We start from the raw sequence: 20,802 nt of genomic DNA, 5'->3' as shown, positions 1-20,802 counted from the left end.
TCTGGTTTGTAGTCACCCTGAGGTGTAATGCGTTCCACAGCTGTAGTAAGCAGTAGGCCTAGACTATACTTTATTTTCATTTGGCAATAGAGTGGCTTGGTGGGAGAATTCCTTAATTCAAAAGGGGTTTTCTGTGTTAAAAAGTAAGTGAATGTCGAAAGCATATAATTTGAATTGAATAACAAACCAATCGCAAACTACATTTGCCTTTCCTGTTTTTTATTTGTCCTTTTGTACCAAATGAAAGTCTGTCATGGAGTTGGGGGGATTGGCTTTGGTCCAAAATAGAAATGGAGGGGGGGATATAAAAGCAACTTGAGACACAGAACTGGTGCAAGGAATTAATTTATTCTATTACCAGGTTAATAATCATAACTCCCCCCCCAAATGTGCTAATTGATAGAGCCAAGCAGCTGCTCTCCACTATGAAACGGCACTACCACTCTAATCACTAGCAGAAAGCCCCGTCTCTGTGATGGAGTGATCCTCTCGCCCAGCTTCATGTACTGGGGAGCTCTGTTTGTTTTAAGCAGACTGTGTTTACATTGTGAAAGTGCGGTGCTGGTGGCTGACCTTTCTGTGTTCATCTCTCTGCGCCCATCATTAGCATTCCAGGGATGGGTCGGGCTTCGATTCATGAACTCTCCTGAGAATTGTTCAAAAATGTCAGCCAGACACCCACGAACTGGGGAGAGGAAACCCCAGTACAGTGCAATCTGTCTAGAGCACTACTCATGAGTCTGGGCAGCAGCACCCTGAATTTTACTTGATGATTAATTTCTTATTTAACTGCGGATTCCAAGGAGGAACACTAATCTTTTTGAGTACTGACTTTTTCAAACTACTATGCTATAACAATAAATTGCAAATGTGCAACAGTTTTTGTGCTTTTAAACATTGGACATTGACCAGATGTCATTGAAATTGTAAATGACCAGATGTAAGCTGCTATAATAGGAAAATATTGCTTTACTTTGAAAGTAAAAATCTAACTTGATGACTCATCTTCAGAAATGGCTGTTGAAAAAATAATATTAAGCCTGAAAGAGCAGCTCCTCCTTATAATCCCCAGTGTCCTTTGTGGCGATTTTTTTTCTTTTTTGCAGTATCTGAATGTACTGCAGAGGATGGTTGTGTGGCCTTGTGCACTCAGTAGTGTGAAAATACTTGTCTGCTTGTTCAGACTAAATGTGATTTTGGTTCTGCTTCTTTAGCTGGAGTTTCAGGGGACCTCAGTGCCTGTCAAATACTTCATGCTATACACTCACCTAAAGGATTATTAGGAACACCTGTTCAATTTCTCATTAATGCAATTATCTAACCAACCAATCACATGGCAGTTGCTTCAATGCATTTAGGGTTGTGGTCCTGGTCAAGACAATCTCCTGAACTCCAAACTCAATGTCTGAATGGGAAAGAAAGGTGATTTAAGCAATTTTGAGCGTGGCATGGTTGTTGGTGCCAGACGGGCCGGTCTGAGTATTTCACAATCTGCTCAGTTACTGGGATTTTCACGCACAACCATTTCTAGGGTTTACAAAGAATGGTGTGAAAAGGGAAAAACATCCAGTACGCGGCAGTCCTGTGGGCGAAAATGCCTTGTTGATGCTAGAGGTCAGAGGAGAATGGGCCGACTGATTCAAGCTGATAGAAGAGCAACTTTGACTGAAATAACCACTCGTTACAACCGAGGTATGCAGCAAAGCATTTGTGAAGCCACAACACGTACAACCTTGAGGCGGATGGGCTACAACAGCAGAAGACCCCACCGGGTACCACTCATCTCCACTACAAATCGGAAAAAGAGGCTACAATTTGCACAAGCTCACCAAAATTGGACAGTTGAAGACTGGAAAAATGTTGCCTGGTCTGATGAGTCTCGATTTCTGTTGAGACCTTCAGATGGTAGAGTCAGAATTTGGCGTAAACAGAATGAGAACATGGATCCATCATGCCTTGTTACCACTGTGCAGGCTGGTGGTGGTGGTGTAATGGTGTGGGGGATGTTTTCTTGGCACACTTTAGGCCCCTTAGTGCCAATTGGGCATCGTTTAAATGCCACGGCCTACCTGAGCATTGTTTCTGACCATGTCCATCCCTTTATGACCACCATGTACCCATCCTCTGATGGCTACTTCCAGCAGGATAATGCACCATGTCACAAAGGTGGAATCATTTCAAATTGGTTTCTTGAACATGACAATGAGTTCACTGTACTAAACTGGCCCCCACAGTCACTAGATCTCAACCCAATAGAGCATCTTTGGGATGTGGTGGAACGGGAGCTTCGTGCCCTGGATGTGCATCCCACAAATCTCCATCAACTGCAAGATGCTATCCTATCAATATGGGCCAACATTTCTAAAGAATGCTTTCAGCACCTTGTTGAATCAATGCCACGTAGAATTAAGGCAGTTCTGAAGGCGAAAGGGGGTCAAACACAGTATTAGTATGGTGTTCCTAATAATCCTTTAGGTGAGTGTATACTGTCACTAGAATAATATTTTAACAATCCAATTGAACAAGTGCAGGTGTCCTGGAAAGACAAAATCACACTTTCGCTTAGTATTTCTCCTCTACTACTGGAAGAATGTGAATAAACATTTGTGTTAAATGAAGATTTAGCTGTCCTGTCAGAGTGCCATGTAGTGGATATTTTTTGCTAGGAACTAGCCCCAAACCTTATCAAAGTGACCATCCCGTGTTAACAAATGCAGCTCCACGCAGTTAACTGTAGGCTATATTCTGCCCCATCCGCATCTGTTTTGGTCCACTCACAATCGCCAAGAGTAGGTCTGTGCTGTGCGGTATTGGATAGATAACCCCACAAACCTTCAATTTGCCAATTCCCCTTTCAATGCTTTGACCAGCTCTTGACTGGTTTGCTGTGAGCAGGTTTCCTTTTAAGCAGTTTTTTAATAAACCGTGCTCATTCGAGATGTTTGTTTATTCCCTCCCCTCAGGAAACTTTGAATTGTGGCTTTCCCCATAATGCCATCTTTCTGTAAACAATCTCTACTCCAAAAAGTTTAATTGCTTGCTTTCCAGGAAAAGACTCTGTAAACATTTTATAATTGTGATGTTTGTGTAACTGAAATCCTCAGATAGTTGAATACTGCTTTGGAATGGATAAGCTTTTGACTTTTGAACAACTTAGTCTATTAGTCAGCCTTAGGTCTTGTTAAAATTTTCTCCATCTTTTGCTTGTAAAGACCTCCCCAGGTTTCTTCCAAAGATCTTCAGTCTACATTCTATTGCTTTGAAATACTTTGACAAAATTCTGATTAAAAGGCAAACATTAAACATTGAAGCGGTCTACAAAAATTATCACCGTACGGAAATTGCGGTTTCTGTTTCTGTTGGATTAGGACGGTTGAACTTAAATTAGATGTGCTGTACTCTGAAATACTCCATGCACTGCAGCCTGCGTCTCGGATAGTGCCCATCTTAATATCCTGCAGATGTCTTTAGTGGGCTGGGAGCAGTATCATATCTCAGAGTGCAGCAGGAGGAAGTGAAAGGGCGAGCTTCAATGGCAATGCTGTGTCACACTCTGCGGCTTGGCTGTCCTGTCAGAGCTCTGCAGGGCTGAAGGCCTTTTATTAATAGACTTTAGAGGATCTCCATTAATCGACCCAAAGAGGTTTGAGTGGAGGAAAGCCAGAAGGAAGATCCAGGGCCCACGCTCTCGGGCGATGACCTGTGCCCCCACTGCAGCACTGCCTGGCCCGGCCTTGCTCCTCAGGCTTAAATTACACCGGCTAATGACAGCTGATCATCATTGATAGACCAATTTAAGAACATAAGAAAGTTTACAAACGAGACGAGGCCATTTGACCCATCGTGCTCCTTTGGTGCCCATTAATAACTAAGTGATCCAAGGATACTATCCAGTCTATTTTTAAATGTTCCCACATTTTCAACTTCAACCACATCGCTGGGGAGTTTGTTCCAGATTGTGACAACTCTGTGTGAAAAATTGCCACATAAGCGCATCAGACCAAGCCTTATAATAACTGCGCTGTGTAAAATGGATGCCTCTCCCCTTTTATTCTTTTAAGCATGCAGAATTAAAGGTTAAATATAATGTTGCAGGTGAGGTATTTTAAGTTTCTGCTTCTTCCCTACTATCAAATTTAGTTTCCACATCTGTATGATTTCTATTCTAGGTATTTTACATGGAATTTTTACTTCACCAAAAGCATAAGGTAATGGTGAAAACCTGATGTAATGTAATTGACCAAACACCTATCTATATTTTATGTATTTTAGCTGTGACCTATATATGTGTATGTAAGCAACAGCAAACATAAATCTAGTTCAGTAATTGGGAAAAGTTCAAACCTTTTTCAGTGTTACAAATCCATAATGGGTGCCAGCTTTAAGAAAGGCTTCTGTGCCCAACCTAAAGTGAATTATAATTGTATGCTAATGTAAATCATGCTTAATCCACATGCATTGCAGAATGTTAATTTGTGCAGGTTTGTGTTTGTGCCATGTCACTGCTGCAGTGCTGAACTATAATGAATAAATGCGAGAGTCTGTGTGAACCTAATATAATTATGCATGCAGGCCCATGCAGTTCCAATACCATTTAACTAATTACCTTTCATTCTCTAGAGAAATTTTTACTAAAGGGTGGAGGATGTTGTCCCTACTGTCTGAAATGCTTTTGAAGATAACCTTCAGAATTTACTGCAAAATGGCTACTTGTGGTACTGTTTTTACTGTTGATCTTATGGACTCTTGTTTGTTTTAGCTGGATTTCCTTTGACATTAAAGTGTGGTAAATTTGAATGCATCTGGTGGCCATTGTGTTCTTATTGGCTGTCGGTTTGTGTACTTGGTTTTGAGATATATAGTCCCTTTGTATATTTAGAGTTTGGCAGAAATCTTTCTTGGTGAGAAATCTTACTGGCAGTCTCAATGCTGTGCGGACACTGCATGAAGCTGGGACTGTGCTGTGCTGTGCTCATGCATGCTCAGGGTTGACTGAAAGATTTAAATTGGATTTGAATATTTTTGTTTCAAAAACGCTTCTCAATTGAAATAAATCAGGCCCTATTTTAAAGCTGTGGGAGTAAGTGAGCCACTCTGTTTCAAGTTTCAAGTCAGTCTCAAACCTGTATCAGGAAAGCACAAAGGAATGCAATTTAAGACCATAGAATTAGAATTTTGTGAACGTTTGCAAACAACATTTAAAACCAGTTCAGGTAATTTGAAGTGGAAAATGACTACATTTATTAGTTATACTTTTTCATTGTTTTCAAACAATGTCAAACTGAAGACTATCCTGTTCGACTAGGTGCTATAAAAGGACCATTTCATTTGATTATTCTTTGCAGAAATTCACATTAAACTATTTTAAATACTATTTTACTATTAAAATAATATTTTACTTTTAATGTGTTGTTTATCTGTGCTTAACCAGTTTGTACAATTCTGGCTACATCAGATACCTTTCCTGCCCGACTCCCGATAACTTGTCATATATAGTCACTCTATTTATTTGGACTGTTGTAAAAGTATTCGTGGTTAGACACGCAGATGAGCTTCTCCACCAGTCAATGTCTTCCTCTTGTGTTTCGTTGTCCGATGTCATTTTTAACGCACATGAAACCAGATCGAGTCGCACTCGTTTCACAGTCAGTGTGCGAGGTGGGAAAGGGAGTATGAACACGTTTTTTTCTTTTCACGCAAGTTGTGATCGTATGCATCATCCAGTGTGCATGTAAATTTAAATATCGTGCTACTATGCATACTCGTATCGTCTCATTTCAGGAAAAAAAAAAAAATCTACCTCCACAGTCCAGTATTGGACTGCCGTGGAAGCTATTTGATGTAGAAAAGCCTGTAAACACTGTATTTAATGTTTACTTCATTTTTCATTATTTATCAACAGAGTTTAGCACCTTTCAAACTGAAGTGTAAAACAGCTTTGTGTTTTTAGATCAATGTAAAAACACCTGTTAATATATACCCTATATACAATAAAGCCCTTTATTTTGTGCACATATGTTTTCTATTGGTTTTATAACTGCCATCTCAATTTGTTTTAAAGAGCATTACGCAAGATGAGGAAAAAATCTAAACTTTAATAAAATACTTGCATTAAATGCTGGAATTATTTTGATCAGAATTAATTAATTAATCAAAGTAGTAATCAACAGATTAATCGATTTATCAAAATAGTAGTTTGTTGCAGCCCTAATTGAAAGTGTTTACCAAAAGCTGTTTTCATGATGTTGGTCAAAACATGTTTAGTATGTAACTCATTCCTTTCTAAACTGACAAGGTAAATCTGTTGATGACAGACGCTCATTTGTTTTCTTCTACTTTCATATATATTTTGCAATGTCTGCTTTTTTCAGTTCTCTGTAATCCGTTCATTACTTTTGATGTGTCAAGTGGCTCTTAATTACAGGCCTACTCATGCTCTCAAGGGTCTGCATTCAAACTGAATTAACACATGCTCTGAGTGGTAGTGTTTTGTTGGTTTATCTAATTATACATGTGCACTCTAGTTGTACAGTCTTTCTAGAGCTGATTGCCATTTTACTCCCCAAGTTCTGCATTTTAAACCTAGTGTATAGTATACCTTGCATACCATACTGCACCTTTTAAAGGAGGGTGCTTTGAAGAAAAGGGCATGTTGAGATATGTCACTGAGACAAAAATAAACTTAAATAGATGACGGAACACCTGAATAATAGTCATAACAGTTGTGCATTTTACTGGTATGTGTAACTTGGCATGCTGAACATAGGCCTAATAGTTTTGAACATGTCAGAAAGGACACCCGGACTAGCAGTTAACATTCTTGAGTTTTTCCCATAGCGTTTACTCAACCAACATTTAGGCTATCCTACACAAAAGCAAGACCATTCTTACAGGTACCTAAATTGAGCTTCTTTGTATTGTCCTGCTGCAGATGTTCTGTGATTTCCATTTGGATTTCACATGCCAATTAACCTTAACTTTCAAAAAAAAAAAAAATCATGCAGTAATTATAATCACTTATTTATCTAGCAAATCAAGGTTTAAGTGTCTTAAATCCAGAGTCCTTTCTGAAGATTCCAGTTAAACGGAGAAGAGATGTGGGCCTATTTGTTTTTGATCGCCACATCTTAGGAATCATTGATAATTAGTTTTTGAATTAACTAAATGAAAACCTTTTAAATTAAGGTTAAACACATAAATACACAAAGTTAGAAGCATTTACCCTTCTAAAATTTCAAAAGGTTTGCAGGCTTATGTGATGTGGTATGTTTTGATTACCTTTGTGCTGCACACAAGTTTGCACCAGCCATGCCAGAGCCCAGATACAGCATAGTTCTAAGCTTTTCACGTGCGACCACAGATGTCAATGGTGGAAGCTTCCATGATTTCTATTTTTCATTATTTAGGCTACATGACACTGATTCCAGATGTATTTTAACAGAAAATGTAAAAAGCGTCTTCTGGTGCCAGTCTTTTAAGAAAGACACTTCAAGAAACCTACGAGGAAGGAAGAAAGGCATTTTTCAGTGCATGGTGTCAAGGTGGTTTATACACCCCGGAGGTGCAAGTGGCTTGTGGCTCCGAGTTCCTGTATTTGATTGGCTTAGGGGCTGGGGGCAGTTGATTGTACAGGAGGTGAAAGTAGGACAGGACTCATCCTCTCGCACACAACTTTGCAAGTTGTCTTCCCATATTTAAGCCTCTCAAAAAAAAAAAAAAAGTTGCAGATTAGAGGCTACATGTTGTAATAGTTCTATCCCTCTATTTGATAACCCTTTCTAAAAGTGTGTTTCTCTGGTGCAGTTTACAAGTCAGACTGGTTGTGTTTTCAGGTTCTATCTGTATGGAACCAATTGCAGGAAATTACTTTACCATGTTTACAAATCCTTTTTAGTGAAATTTAGAGAATTCAGGGGAAGTCATGCTTTAAATGTTTTTTTATAAAATGCACAGAACACTACAGATTTATGTTATGGAAACTAACATGCTTTCACATTCGTGTGTCCAATGTGAGCTACTTGCAACCAAATGAGCAACATGGACTGACTTTTTGTGCACTTATTGTAATGATCCCTCATTATTTTGGCCAGAAATACTGTCTTGATTTATTTACCTTTTAATTTTGGTCCTCTGCTGAACTTTTAATTGCCGGTTACTGCACCAATATGGGCTACAAAGTTTTCTTGGTGTGATTTCACTATAAAGCCCATGTGAACTTCAGAAACAATGTGAGGATCTGTTTGTTTTCTGAAGCACTAACTGTAAGTATTAACGTTAAGAAAGGAAGCTTCTATTAACCATTTATTTTCTTTTACCCAGTGCCCTTTTCCTGTAACGGGTTATGCATTAATACAGCTTATTAATTTTGAAATAGTTAATTGTCAGCTATTTATTGCTCCACAAATTGTATAGGAAGTATTGGTGTGTCCAGTAAAAACATTTCTGCAGCTTTATTAAGATTAGACTAGACTATATGGGGTCAAATATTGCCACAGTTTTTTGATTCAGAGAAGAAAGGGTCTTTTTATAAATCGCTTCCTCCACAATCTTGTGATTTGAAGAAAAGTATTGCTCAGTGCTACATTATCATCGCCTCTGCTCCATTGATTTGTAGAGCAAGTCAGTTTTAATTATCATGCTTGCTTGGGAATTCAACACATTTAATAATATGCACATTTATTGCAAAGTGTAAAAACGGAACTGATGTTGAAAAGCATGTCTTGCTACAAGTCTGTCAAGCTGAAGAATGGAAGTACACTGTGAATGTAAGAAGGAGACTGGAGGAGACTTGTGAAACCTTCTAAAAACAAAACGCATCCCAATACGTTTGCCATTCTAGAAGAGGTTCAGCTAGCTAATGCTTCCCTCAATGCATTTTTTTTTTAATTGGATCACACTGGCACTGAAAGTAGATCCACAGATTTGACTTGGATATATAGTCTTGTCATTCTTCGGTCCTGATGAAAATGAGTTTATAGTCAACAAGCATGTTTGTTAAAAATGCCGTATAATTTTACTAGCCACACTAAAACTGAAAATAGTTCTGTACCTTTAAATAGCCCCATCTTGTGCTGTATACTTGGACCCAGCCTTACTCAAAACCAGTTTGTCCCAAAAAGCAATCAGATCTTACATAGCCTGTCACAGGTGAGTCTGACTTTGTTTCTCTCCTTCCCTGCGGTTGATTTTGACTCCCAGGCAGCTCTGATTAGTAGTTTAGCCTAAATGTTCCTGAATTCTGAAAATAATTCAGATTTTCATATTTTCTGATTGGCATTAGAGTGAAAACACAATCTGCTTGAGGCAGTGTTATAGCAGTAAGCTGTTTTTTTTTTGCCAGCTACACTTTATCCGAACATAATTGATTCATAGGTTGAACTTTTCATTATAATTTTTTCCTTTCGATTTACTGTTCTGGCTTGGATTTCTCTTTTTGGTCTTGGCACAATGTTCTGCTATACCTACAGCAACCACTGTAATTTCTAGCATGTTTTCAGATTTTATGTTTTTGCACTAGGAATAAACAAACCTGATCGATTTATGCTGGCAAAGAATGTAATCATTGTGAACTTTATTAATATATACATTTTTATTTAATGTAAATCTTACTGCTCTTTTAACTCCTTGTGGATTGCGACCTTGACACAGGGTTAACAGATGAGCTGAATCGGGTACATAGCTTCTATGAAGGCGGCGTCCTATTAAAACTGAAAGGAAGTAGATTGAGGACAGCTCTACACCTGTACAGCAAGTGTGTAAGCAAGACCTGCAGTACTACAAAATGGTTTTTGTTTTTTTTCTTTTCTTGAATATGCTACTTAATGATATACATTTCAGATATAAGAAATGGAATATAACCATACTTGGAAATACAATTACAGACTAACTAGAAGAATGCAGCATAACCTGTACATCCACTTGTTGCCATGACAAATGTCATTGTAAGTGCTTGTTTTAAAACCCTTCAAGTTCCTTATGCCTGTCATGAAAATACAAATTTGGCAGTAAGGCATATCCAGACTGGCTTCCATTAAGTGGGGTAGGTCATTAACCCAGTGCCTCATTATGCTGGTTTAATGGGTGTTGTGATTCAATCATGCAGTAGCTGGTTTTACAAACCACTGTTCAATCAGTACTAAAAACTGTAGGCTTGGGAAGTAGTACCATTTTAATACATGGACTGTCTTTGGTGACAAAAAAACCAACAAAAAAACAACCTTGAATTTGCTATTTGATTGAGATTAATTATGATAATGGCAAATGTCAACTGGTTTTAGTGAAAATGTAACTTCTGCAGAACTGAAACCTGTCAAAGACTCATCAGATGTCTTTATCTGGTCATTGTTTTTAATGTATTTCTTCTATTTCAGGAAACAGAACTGATTACATTTCAGCAATACATTGTTTGAATATTGGTGTTGGTGTATCCAGTTATTTTTTTGTCTGTGATAGTTGTCTCCATGCCTTCTCCTTGCACTAGAAGAGTCTTCCTCATATATGATTTATCACCATCTTATTATTTTGTCCTCTTCCACCTCTCTTTCTTTCCCTTCCCCCATTCCCAGGTGGTACAAGCTGCACTCCAAATCTGGGAAGAAGGAGAAGGAGCGTGGCGAGGTGCAGGTGACGGTGCAGTTCACTCGCAACAACCTGACGGCGAGCATGTATGACCTGTCCGTGAAGGACAAACCACGCTCTACATTCGGCAAGCTCAAAGACAAGATGAAAAGCAAGAAGCGCGGTGAGGAGTCAGCATCTGCAATCGTACCCAGTGGCTACGGGGCCCTCTCTGGGAGAGTCAGCCGGACAGCCAGCGAGGGGGGTGAGGTGGAGGAGGATGAAGAGGAGCTGGGGCCCAGGGAAGGGAAGAAGAGTAAGATGAAGAACTTCTTCCAGAAAGCCAAGCTCCACAAGTCCGCGGACACCCACTCCAACACCTCTCTGGCCTCGGAGAGCAGCGTGTCATCCTCCCCAGGGGGCAGCCTCAGCCCCACAGCGGGAATCAGTGTGGTGGTGTCTGATCTCTCCAACTCCCCCAGCAACAGCAGCAACCTCACTGTGGACAGCCCTGGTAAGATGTGGGGACCATGAGGAGGGATTGCTTTGGTCAGTCACCCCATACTGCTTAATGGGATACAGCCAGACCTGTAATCTTGGAAGGTTTTTTAGTGTTTGTTTGTTTCATCACAAAAATCCAACAAGCCAAGCTATAACAATTTGTTTTAATCAAAATCTATGCTATCAGTATCATCCTCCCTGACCACAGTTTAGTGCAGGAAATTTCAAAAGATTAATCTAAAACAACCAGTATCCAGATGGTTTGACTTCAATTAATTTACATGGGTGTATTTACTGTATAATCTATATTTCATTATGGTCATTCACAGCAGATTTTATTTCGGCACTGTATTTCTTAGGAATGCACTCTAAAATCCACTTTTTTTTTTCCCTCAAAACAGTTTATAATGAATTCATTAACTATTAATGATAGAAAGCGAGAGTACATGCATCACAAGAAGATAATGTCTGAAGAAACTAAATAACTTGGAAAGATAAGAGAAATACAATGAAGTCAAACTGAAAAATTAATTACACTTAAGTTGTGCAAAACTGTAGGGGAATGTAGTACTGTAGATGTAAGAAAGTTTAACCAAATTAAAGAAATGACTGAAAAATAATGAGAACATTTAAAAATGCTAAACTCCTGCAAATCGGAGAGAATCAAATAATCTCCTGGAAAAATGATGGCAAATTGAGATTCAGAAGTGGAAGAAATTTACAAAACCCTATGATGATGACCACTTTTAAAAAACACAAGTAGACTACCAGATGTGATCCCAGAAGTAGCTTATGCCATAAAGATGAAAAATGGAAAAACGCCTGTAGATTATGGAATCACGGTGGAGATTCTTATAGAATCGGAGTGTCTCTACCAAGACACTAATCATCAAGACCTGCAAAGGAGTACTTCAAGGAGATGCAGTCGCTCCAAAACTGTTCAGGGCAGGTGTTCAAGACTTTAGAGTGGGATGCAAATGGGATGCAATTAAACTGAGCTTATTTGAGCAGCTTACATTTTGCTGAGGACTCATTGTTTATACAAAAACAATTTCAAGAATTCTCAGATGTTCACAAGAAAACTGCACTTAAAATGAACCTGATGTAAAAAGTCAGTCATGGTTAACAGTTGTGTTAAATGTGAAGCAGATTTAAGTAGATTGAATACTTTAAGTCAAACATTACCTTGGATGACAAATCAGTACAGATGAACATATTAAAGAAGAAATCAAAAGTGTGAAAATAAGGTGGGATGCATTTGGAAGAAACCAAATCTACCCATGTGTCTGTAGAGACGCATTTGATTAATGCATACAACTAGTGCTCACTTATGGCTGTGAAAGCTGGTCACTAGATTCAAAATGTTACAGAAAATGAGCATAACGCAAAGGAGCAGGGAAAGATGTATCCAATTGTAATTGAAAAATTAATTGTTCTGAGAACAATCAAAAATTTGTGACATAATTTAAAGTGAATGTTATAATGGCAATGGGCTGAACACATTGCGAGAAGAGCAGATCAAAGATGGACAAAGGAAGCTATTGAATGGATACCAAGAGATGAGAAAATACCTAGAAGATGACCACGTGAAAGATGGGAAGATGAAATGATACACTTTGCAGGTGTGAAATGGAGAAGAGAAGCTGCAGATCGAAGCAAGTGGTAGCAACATCTTGGGGAGGCCTTCATTCAGCAGTGGATCGATATGATGGTCATCTATATCTATCTATATAATTATTAGAAGTGCCATTACCATTATTTTATTAATTCTGATAACCTTAGCGTGAAATTGAAAATGCATGATACCATGTAAAATTATATTCTTAAGAATAATGAGACATGGAGAGGTGGAAATCAATGCCTACATTAATCTTTCTTCTCATTGAATTTGTGTCCAATACATGTTATTGGATTGCAATAAACTTAGGTGAATTACAATTTTAGCTTCTTGACAATTAAAAGTTTAGGAGAAAATAACCATTCATGTTTAAAGTCAATATTTGATTTGTTTAAACTTCTTAACAATGTAGTCTTTTCACTGCTTTCCTCTGGATTCTTTTGACTGCGATGCTGTGTAGTTCTTAACTCCTGAGGATGCAGAACACTTTGGATACGGGTCGTCAATTTTTTTTTTTTTTTTTGCATGACACGTTATTCCTGTTCAGTGTCTTGGTGTTCTTAGAATATAGACAAAAATGTACAGTCAAGAATTAACTAGCAGAGGAGCAGGAGGGATATACTGAAAAGATCTTAAAGAAAATGATCTTGTGAATAGTTTAGAATTGTCATTATTCATGACAAGAAAAACATTAAGAACTTTATGAAATGAGCTTTTGTAGATTTAAAATCTTTTAGGAATCAGATCAACAGAAAAGTGTTTTCCTTTGTGTCAGGGGCCACATGGACAACTTTTGAGTATCTTTTGTTTCTCGTGTTTGCATATTTTATTTTTTTGATTTTAATTTTTCATTGGGCCTTTTACGCTTCTCTAATGATTACTCTTTATCCTGAACAAATAGGTCTGTCATTTTAACCTTATTGCATTAGTGTCTGTATTTCATTGTTTTCTAACCAAATCAATAGTTTCACGGTCTTAGGGGCCTTTCACACCTTTGACTTTGGTGGAGCTATGTGTGAAACCTCTGATAGTAAGAAATTGCACAAGGATGCGGATCAAACAAGTTGCACAGAGACCTCTAGAAAAGTGTGCACTTGGTTTGCACACTCGGTATGTTGTTGTTATTTATTTCTTAGCAGAAAATGCTGACATTGCTCGTCAGTTTTGTTTTGCTATGGGAAAGCGCGCACATTCTGGTTCACTTGGAAACTGACAACTCCACACATTGACCCAAACTGTGGAAGTGACAGGTCACTTTGTTAAAGCCCTACAAACTGACAGTGCAGTACTTCCAAAATGTCTTAGCTGAAATATTTAATCATCTCTCAGTATGTTCTGTTTCTTCTGTAGTTCTACAATAAATGCATCGCATAAAAAAGGTAGAGGAATCACCGTATGTAAAATATTCTAAAATTTGTTTAGGCAGAACTTCCATTCAAGTAAACTGCAAGAGAACTGTGTGAAACCAATAGAAAGCTGCAGCTGAACTACACAGTCGCCCTGGACAAGGATGTCTGCTAAGGAATAAATTAATGCACACCCAAACTTGAATCCACTTTAAAAGAAATTCAACTTTGGATAAATATTTTCCTGGTGTGAAATAAATCAAACCTAAACTAGGGAGAGAGGAGAAAGTTAGCAAGTGAACAATGATTAGTTATTTGCAAGTTAGCTAGGTGAATTAGCCCTAAGCAAAAGGTGTGCACTTCCTGAAGCCCAATGGCAGGGGGCAACAAGATTTGCATTCAGCGCAACAAATTTTAGTCTGATGAGTAAGGTTCCCAAATTGTGGGTCATGACCCTGTATCTCTTTTTTCTTTTTTTAATTAATATTATTATGTATCCATGTAGCAGAAAATCATTCTGGAATAATGTTACAATCCATTCATCTCCACCAATCATGTAAGTGTATGGTCTCCACCCCATCACGTCATTCATAAGTGCCTCGTGCCTTGTAGTATTCGTACATTGTCATCAAGTTATAGTTTGAATATAAAATCTGATGGAAAAGCAGTTAAAATGTTATCTGGATTTTGACAATCTGTGACATCCTGCGAGCCTATGTATCACATTAGATAGGTTGCAGTGTTATTTTAGGATTATTCTAAAGCTTGTGAAAGTTTGCTGTCTGGGGTCACATTCTAAAGTCTCCAAATTAGGTCATGCATTAGTACATAAATATGTAAGAAAAGAGGCAAGTATTGATCATTCTGTCAACATTTTTCATAGGACTGGTTGGTTTACAGCCAATCAGAATACACTCAATTTCCATGTTGATTTTAAAGTCATTATAAAGAAACTGCATATCGTTGTGTAGAAATTGAGCATGAAATATAATCATTAACAGTGTCTGAGTCTCTTAAACTTTGGGTTCAGAATTTTGAAAAAAAATCTAAAGAGCTGAGAGCAAATACCAGTGCAACGAGTATTCGTAGCAGCGAGCACTCTGCCACAAAACATTCTGGCAAGAATGATTGTACTATAAAAGTTTGTTTTTCTTTTTGAGACTGGATGAGTGCAGCAGTTTTGACTTTGTGCCGCAGACTTTATGTGCAACTACAGTTATTTTTTTTGAACAATTCTTACCTTATTTGATTGTGTGTACTTTGTGGAACAGCAATGGGGCAAGTAGATTTTTATGAAGGGCAAGTAGATTTTATGAGCTTTCGGTCACTTTGCATTGCAGAAATTGCATTCCCCTGGTCAGTGATTTGGACAAACTAGCCCCCGTAAGTAGTCATAAAGGTGTACTGTATGTGTGTTTTTTTTGCATTCAGATTTGCAGATGAGCAGTTGAACCTTCTTACTCTAAATTTTGTTGTCTAAATGGAGCTCTTGCATCCTTCTTTGTCTATGTCCTCAGTTCACACGATCCAACCCTCCCCTAGACTGCCGACCCACAAGCGAGCATTCAGTGACGAGGCAAGCCAGATCGCAGCCACCCAGCCCCAGCCCCGAGCGGTGGAGTCTCTGAAGGCCCGCAGCGGTGTGCTCTCCAAGTCCTCGCTCTGCATCAACGGCAGTCATGTTTACAATGAGCCGACTGCCCCGGCCCCTGTGGCCCCTCTGCCCACCACTCTGGGACTTCTGCAGAAGTCCTCTCCACTCTCCCGCTCTCTGCAGAACCTCACCAAGAAGAGTGAGGACCCCCACAAAGCCCTGACAGACGCCCGCCGCTGGTCCCTGGACAAGCCGGAGAAGGAGCCTGCAGACCAACTGAGCATCTCAGCCCAAGAGGGTCCTGGGAGAGGCACGATGGCGCACAACTCCGAAAGCAAACCGGTTCACGTTACTGTGCCAATGGTCTCCACAGCTGCGGAGTCGGGTACAGATGGGAAGAAGCATAGGCTGAACTTGTTCTCCCACGGCAAGGGTGACTCTTCTGGGAAAGGAGGTGAGGGTGGGAAGGGTGCCGAGCCAGGCAGTGGCCAGGCCCACCCGCCCTCTGAGGAGAAGCACAAGGCTTGGTTTGGCTCCAAGGATCCCCAAAACAAACCAAGGTGAGTTTTTGGGCTGGGTATGCCAGTACTGTGACTAGTGAGTAGTGTCTCTGGGTTTTGACGGTAAATACTGGGTTTTGGACTGTGTAGTCGGGGAAGGGCGAGACCCCAGGATTTATCAGCAATCAACGTTGTGTACACAAAGTGTAAAATCTGCAGCCCAGAGCTGAGTTTGCGAGGCCTATTGGGATGTTCTGATGGAGACTCCCTTGTGTGGAGGGAGAGACATAGAGGTGGAACAAAACTGATTTAAAACCATCCAAAATGAAAATAAAGGAAGGGTGATCTAACTCCATTTCTCATGGGCTGGTAAGGAAAAACTTGCATCACTCCCAAACCTTAGTTCCATGTAAATGCATTCATGCTTCCCCTTGTGTATGGGAAAACTCATTTTTAGTGGGTTTCTTTTATCAGTGGTATCATAGATGGGTATATCTGAAGCCAAATTTTGATGCATTCATAATAATAAATACAATTTTAATTCAAATCCTATCAAAATGTTTATCCTGCATTTGGGTAGAGCCCAGAACTCAATAGCGTCTTCCAGCATTCATATAGCTGTGGAGAAGGACAAGTAAGTGAGCTATAATTTTGCAGAATAAAATCATTGAAAGGATGCTGCATAATACAAGACCTACTAATGGTGCAGAAATTAGGATTAAAAAAAATAATAAAATACAGCCCGTAGAAGTAGTTGAAATGTCATGTTAATCAAACTCATGTAGAGTCTGCAGATAACTAGTGTTTGACTCTGGTCTTGGTTGAAATTCACAGTGCACTCAGTATTAAAAAGGTAACAGTCTCTTTAATTTATTTTCTTCTGACTGTATACTGTTAAGATACCACCTAGGAGGCAAAGTGTTGGTTTTAAGACAAAAGTAGGAGATGGGTTTGATAGACTGGTGATCTAGATGCTTAGCAATAGTGTTTGGCATTTAGATTTTTTTTTTTACTATTGGATTAATTTCAAAGTCAATCAAAGGCAGTTTACACAATGTGATAAGTGGTAAAGTACTAACCAGGAAACTGAAGTCACTGGTTGTGTTAAATTGTACATTTCAGAAGCAAGTTTTTCATTGACTTCTCTTGGTGCTTTTTCCCTGTAAAAATGAAAAATGAATTGGCATCCATGTACAGCAAGACCCTTGACTTCGCTACACAGTCTTCCCCCCCCTCTTTTTTTTTTTTTTAAATCATACCCTGTTTCCACTGCTGGCTGCAGCTGCCTACTGCTGCCAGGTTTTCTGGCTCACTTTTCTCTCTGCCACCAGAAGCATCCAACCCACCTGCAAAGGAAACGCGTCATTACTAGCAATCGAGGCATTTGCTTGAATTTATATACTGACTAGAAATAGAAATGCACATAATAGGACAGTGTGTTACTTTTAATTTTCTGACTGTCTTAAAAAGAAATGTGATCCCATACCACAATGCCTCTGGGACCTCCTCCACTAACAATGGGCTAGGTTGCACAAAGTTCAGAAATGGGGGATGTGACGGATGTAAAACATTTTCCACTAACAACCACTCCAGCGGTGGAAACGAGGACTTGGATAGTCCATGATTTTGTTCCAATTACTGTCATCAAATTAGTGCAGCTTCTCAGTACTACTACAATACTAATAGGTGAAATTGAGAGATGTTTTTTAGATTTGGCAAATGCATGCAATTTCCTTGTGTATATGGCCGTACTATTTTGCCATATGCAGATTACTCTGGAAAATTATTTCTGAACTAGTATCCTCCTTGAAATATGCATCTTCATTTACATTACATGCACTGGCCACATCAATTTCTTATCTGATCAAAAGGAAAGTTATATACTTTATATATAAAGTATATTCAAGTATGACTTCTAACTCAATGAAACATGGGATACATTTTCAATCTAGCTAATTCCATTATTGGTACTAAAATCATGGCCAATTCAAAACACAATCTGAGGAGTGCAAGCTCTTCATTTATATATTTATTTAAAGTGCCATGACACACACACACATCTTTTCCACTGTAGATATGCCCCTTGACTCCCTTTAGATTTACTTTAATGTGTTTTATACTAAATTCTTCATTGCAGAGCTGCTATCGTTACATCTAATGAAACCTGGACCAGTGCTTTTGTGAGATACGTGTGTAATTAGCAGAGCAATACATTGTGGTTTGATTATACTATGAATTGCTTTAGTGACTTGTTTATTTGCCAAGATTGTGAGAGAAGTATGTATAGCAGATCTTACTTTCTGTAAAATTAGACTCTTCAATCTTTTGACCTATATATAAGACCTATTATAAAATCTGCACAGGGGAAAAAAAAAACTTAAAATTAACCATGGGAGTAATAATCTATGCAAATGTCAAGGAATGAGAAACTGTTGACTACATAGATAATAAGTACATGACTCTAACCTTTTAAAATAGTTTGCATACATTTTTTGTTTTATACTTATTTCTTGCTTTCCTTTTTTAGGTATGTAGACAATGATGCAGACTCAATTGGTATACACTTTATATTGTTCATTTCAAACCACAATGGTGATTTGCATGCTGTGGGTTAGCTTCAGGGGTGTTGCATTTTGCTAAAGGAAATGCTGAGCAGCTGATGTATATAGGTCTATACATAACATGCATACACATCTGGTTAAGGGGTCACATGGGTGTTCAGTCAAATATAGAATCTATTTAAAATAAGCTCTCAAGCTCACAGCCTAGCTTTCTCAGGCAAATTGCTGACAGAGTGGGGGTTTGCTTCCTCCTCGATGTCATTTACATAATACTTGTGTATTGCCATTTTGTTAGCCATTATCTGTTTGCAGGTTCTGTTTTGCTAAAACATAACTGTACCCTATTAAATCAGTCTCCCTACTGCTTTTGGAGACCATTTGGAATTGATGTTGCACAAGGTGCACACACAGGAAACTCTTGGAATAAATGCATTGCTTTAAGTGCAGGCCATTAATAACCAATCCTGCCTGCTCTGTCAACCCTGAATTCCCTGTAGTGTTTATAATAAAAGCAGGCTTACTGAGTACAAAAGCTAATATACTTGATAAATGCCTCCAATCTGTGAAGGTTTTGAACATCTTAAAATGCAGAATCCACATTCTGTTGACACTACCCAAAGGAGAACACGGCAGAGATATCGGTGTGCCGGAGTTGGATCAGTTTTTCTTTATCCTGAGGCAATCGCACATAAGACGTGCAGCCACCTCATCTGCTTTAACACTTTCCAACTGGGACCATGAGCTTTTTACCAAAGTATAAAAGACAAGTTGATGCATTCTGCCTGAGAAAGCATAATGGTATTGGGTTTTTTCCTCTTGGTCTATATAGAGGAGGTGAAATTAAGGGCTTGTGGTATTAAATTTGCAGGTTACTTTGATTGCCCTGCTTTTTTGTTTTACAGCATCTCAATTGAGGTCATTTTAGAGGTACATTTGTGTAGTTGTGGACATCTGGTTTCTTTTCATTGGAACATAATGGTACTTTATATAGAGACCTGCCGTATTAAAATGTATTATGTATGAAATCCAACGCCAAGCATAGTATCTGCCTTCTTGGACTTGTACATTTAGTATTGATATTGGAAATACAGGCATTCATCTGCTCTGTGGAAAAAAAAAATTGAGGTGGTGGTGATCATTTTAATATGGCAGGGCTCCCGACTATCTGCATTTTCTACTAGTTAGATTTGTATTGGTTTGTTTTGGTATAATGTGGTATGTGTTGTCAATGATCTTATGTTGTTTTTCTGCATATGTTACAATGTGCTGTGCTAACCAGCAATTCAAGATTGCAGGCAAACACTGTTGAATTAGGGGGTGCACTGTGTAATACTGATATGTTGCCATCTCATATTTTTGGTCATTCAGGTTTTAGGCCTCATTAACCGTACATGTATCATTTTATTATGGATCTGCATACATCATAACATACAGAAATGTACAGCAGCATCTAATAAATAGTTAAATCAAATCAAAATGCCTTTAAAATGGAGAGAGATGCCCGGGGTGGTTACAAGCAAGGTTTGTTTCCGGGGATCTTCATTTACCACAGCATTCAGGGGATTATTCCTCATATATGGCCAGTTTGGTGAGTTCAGTGCTGATGATCAGTGTGTCCTGCAATTCAAATTGGCTCCTGCTGCTTGTTTTACTGTGGTCATTCATGGCATATAAAAAAAGTGAGACCAATCTCTACAATTCTAGCTTGTGTAATACAAGAACAGTCTGGAACAGTCAGGAGGATGGATTTCGAAGGCCCACATGCTAATTTCCCGGAAACAAACTCCTTTTTTGTTTTTAATTTTATTTATTTTCCTTCTCTGTGGAACCCTGGGGCCCTTACTCAGCAGGGAACCTCCATAGATTTAGTGTCCATGTTTCATCTAAAACAAACGCGTACATTTTATTACATAAAAGGAATCTTGGCAAATACTCCTCTAATGTTCCAGGGTTATTTATAGCTGAAGGGGTGGGGGAATAAAAGGTGAACAATTTCTTGACTTTGTTGCTCTTAGTTAGGACCCTGAGAAAATCAATGTACAGATCAATTTACAATCACGTCAGTTTCATGGGTAAGTATAATTTTTCACAGACTGCATGGAACTAATTCATTTTGTATACACAC

The 20,802-nt window shown here is 38.7% G+C and overlaps 1 protein-coding gene across 4 annotated transcripts in view; it reads left to right on the top strand.

Annotated features, from left to right (window-relative positions):
• Window positions 1-20,802, top strand: part of rab11fip5a (RAB11 family interacting protein 5a (class I)) — a 64,003-nt gene that overhangs the window by 21,054 nt on the left and 22,147 nt on the right. For 3 of the 4 annotated variants that reach the window (XM_066718358.1, XM_066718359.1, XM_066718362.1), the window contains exons 2-3: window positions 10,566-11,071; window positions 15,540-16,176. In XM_066718358.1, the coding sequence (XP_066574455.1) occupies window positions 10,566-11,071; window positions 15,540-16,176 (1,143 nt within the window). Of the gene's footprint in view, window positions 1-9,645; window positions 9,756-10,565; window positions 11,072-15,539; window positions 16,177-20,802 lie in introns of those variants that run through there. The other variant, XM_066718361.1, reaches the window with a different exon arrangement.

Source organism: Amia ocellicauda, chromosome 12 (genome assembly GCF_036373705.1).
Source record: "Amia ocellicauda isolate fAmiCal2 chromosome 12, fAmiCal2.hap1, whole genome shotgun sequence".
Lineage (NCBI taxonomy): Eukaryota > Metazoa > Chordata > Actinopteri > Amiiformes > Amiidae > Amia > Amia ocellicauda.
This window is presented reverse-complemented; position numbering and strand designations above follow the sequence as displayed.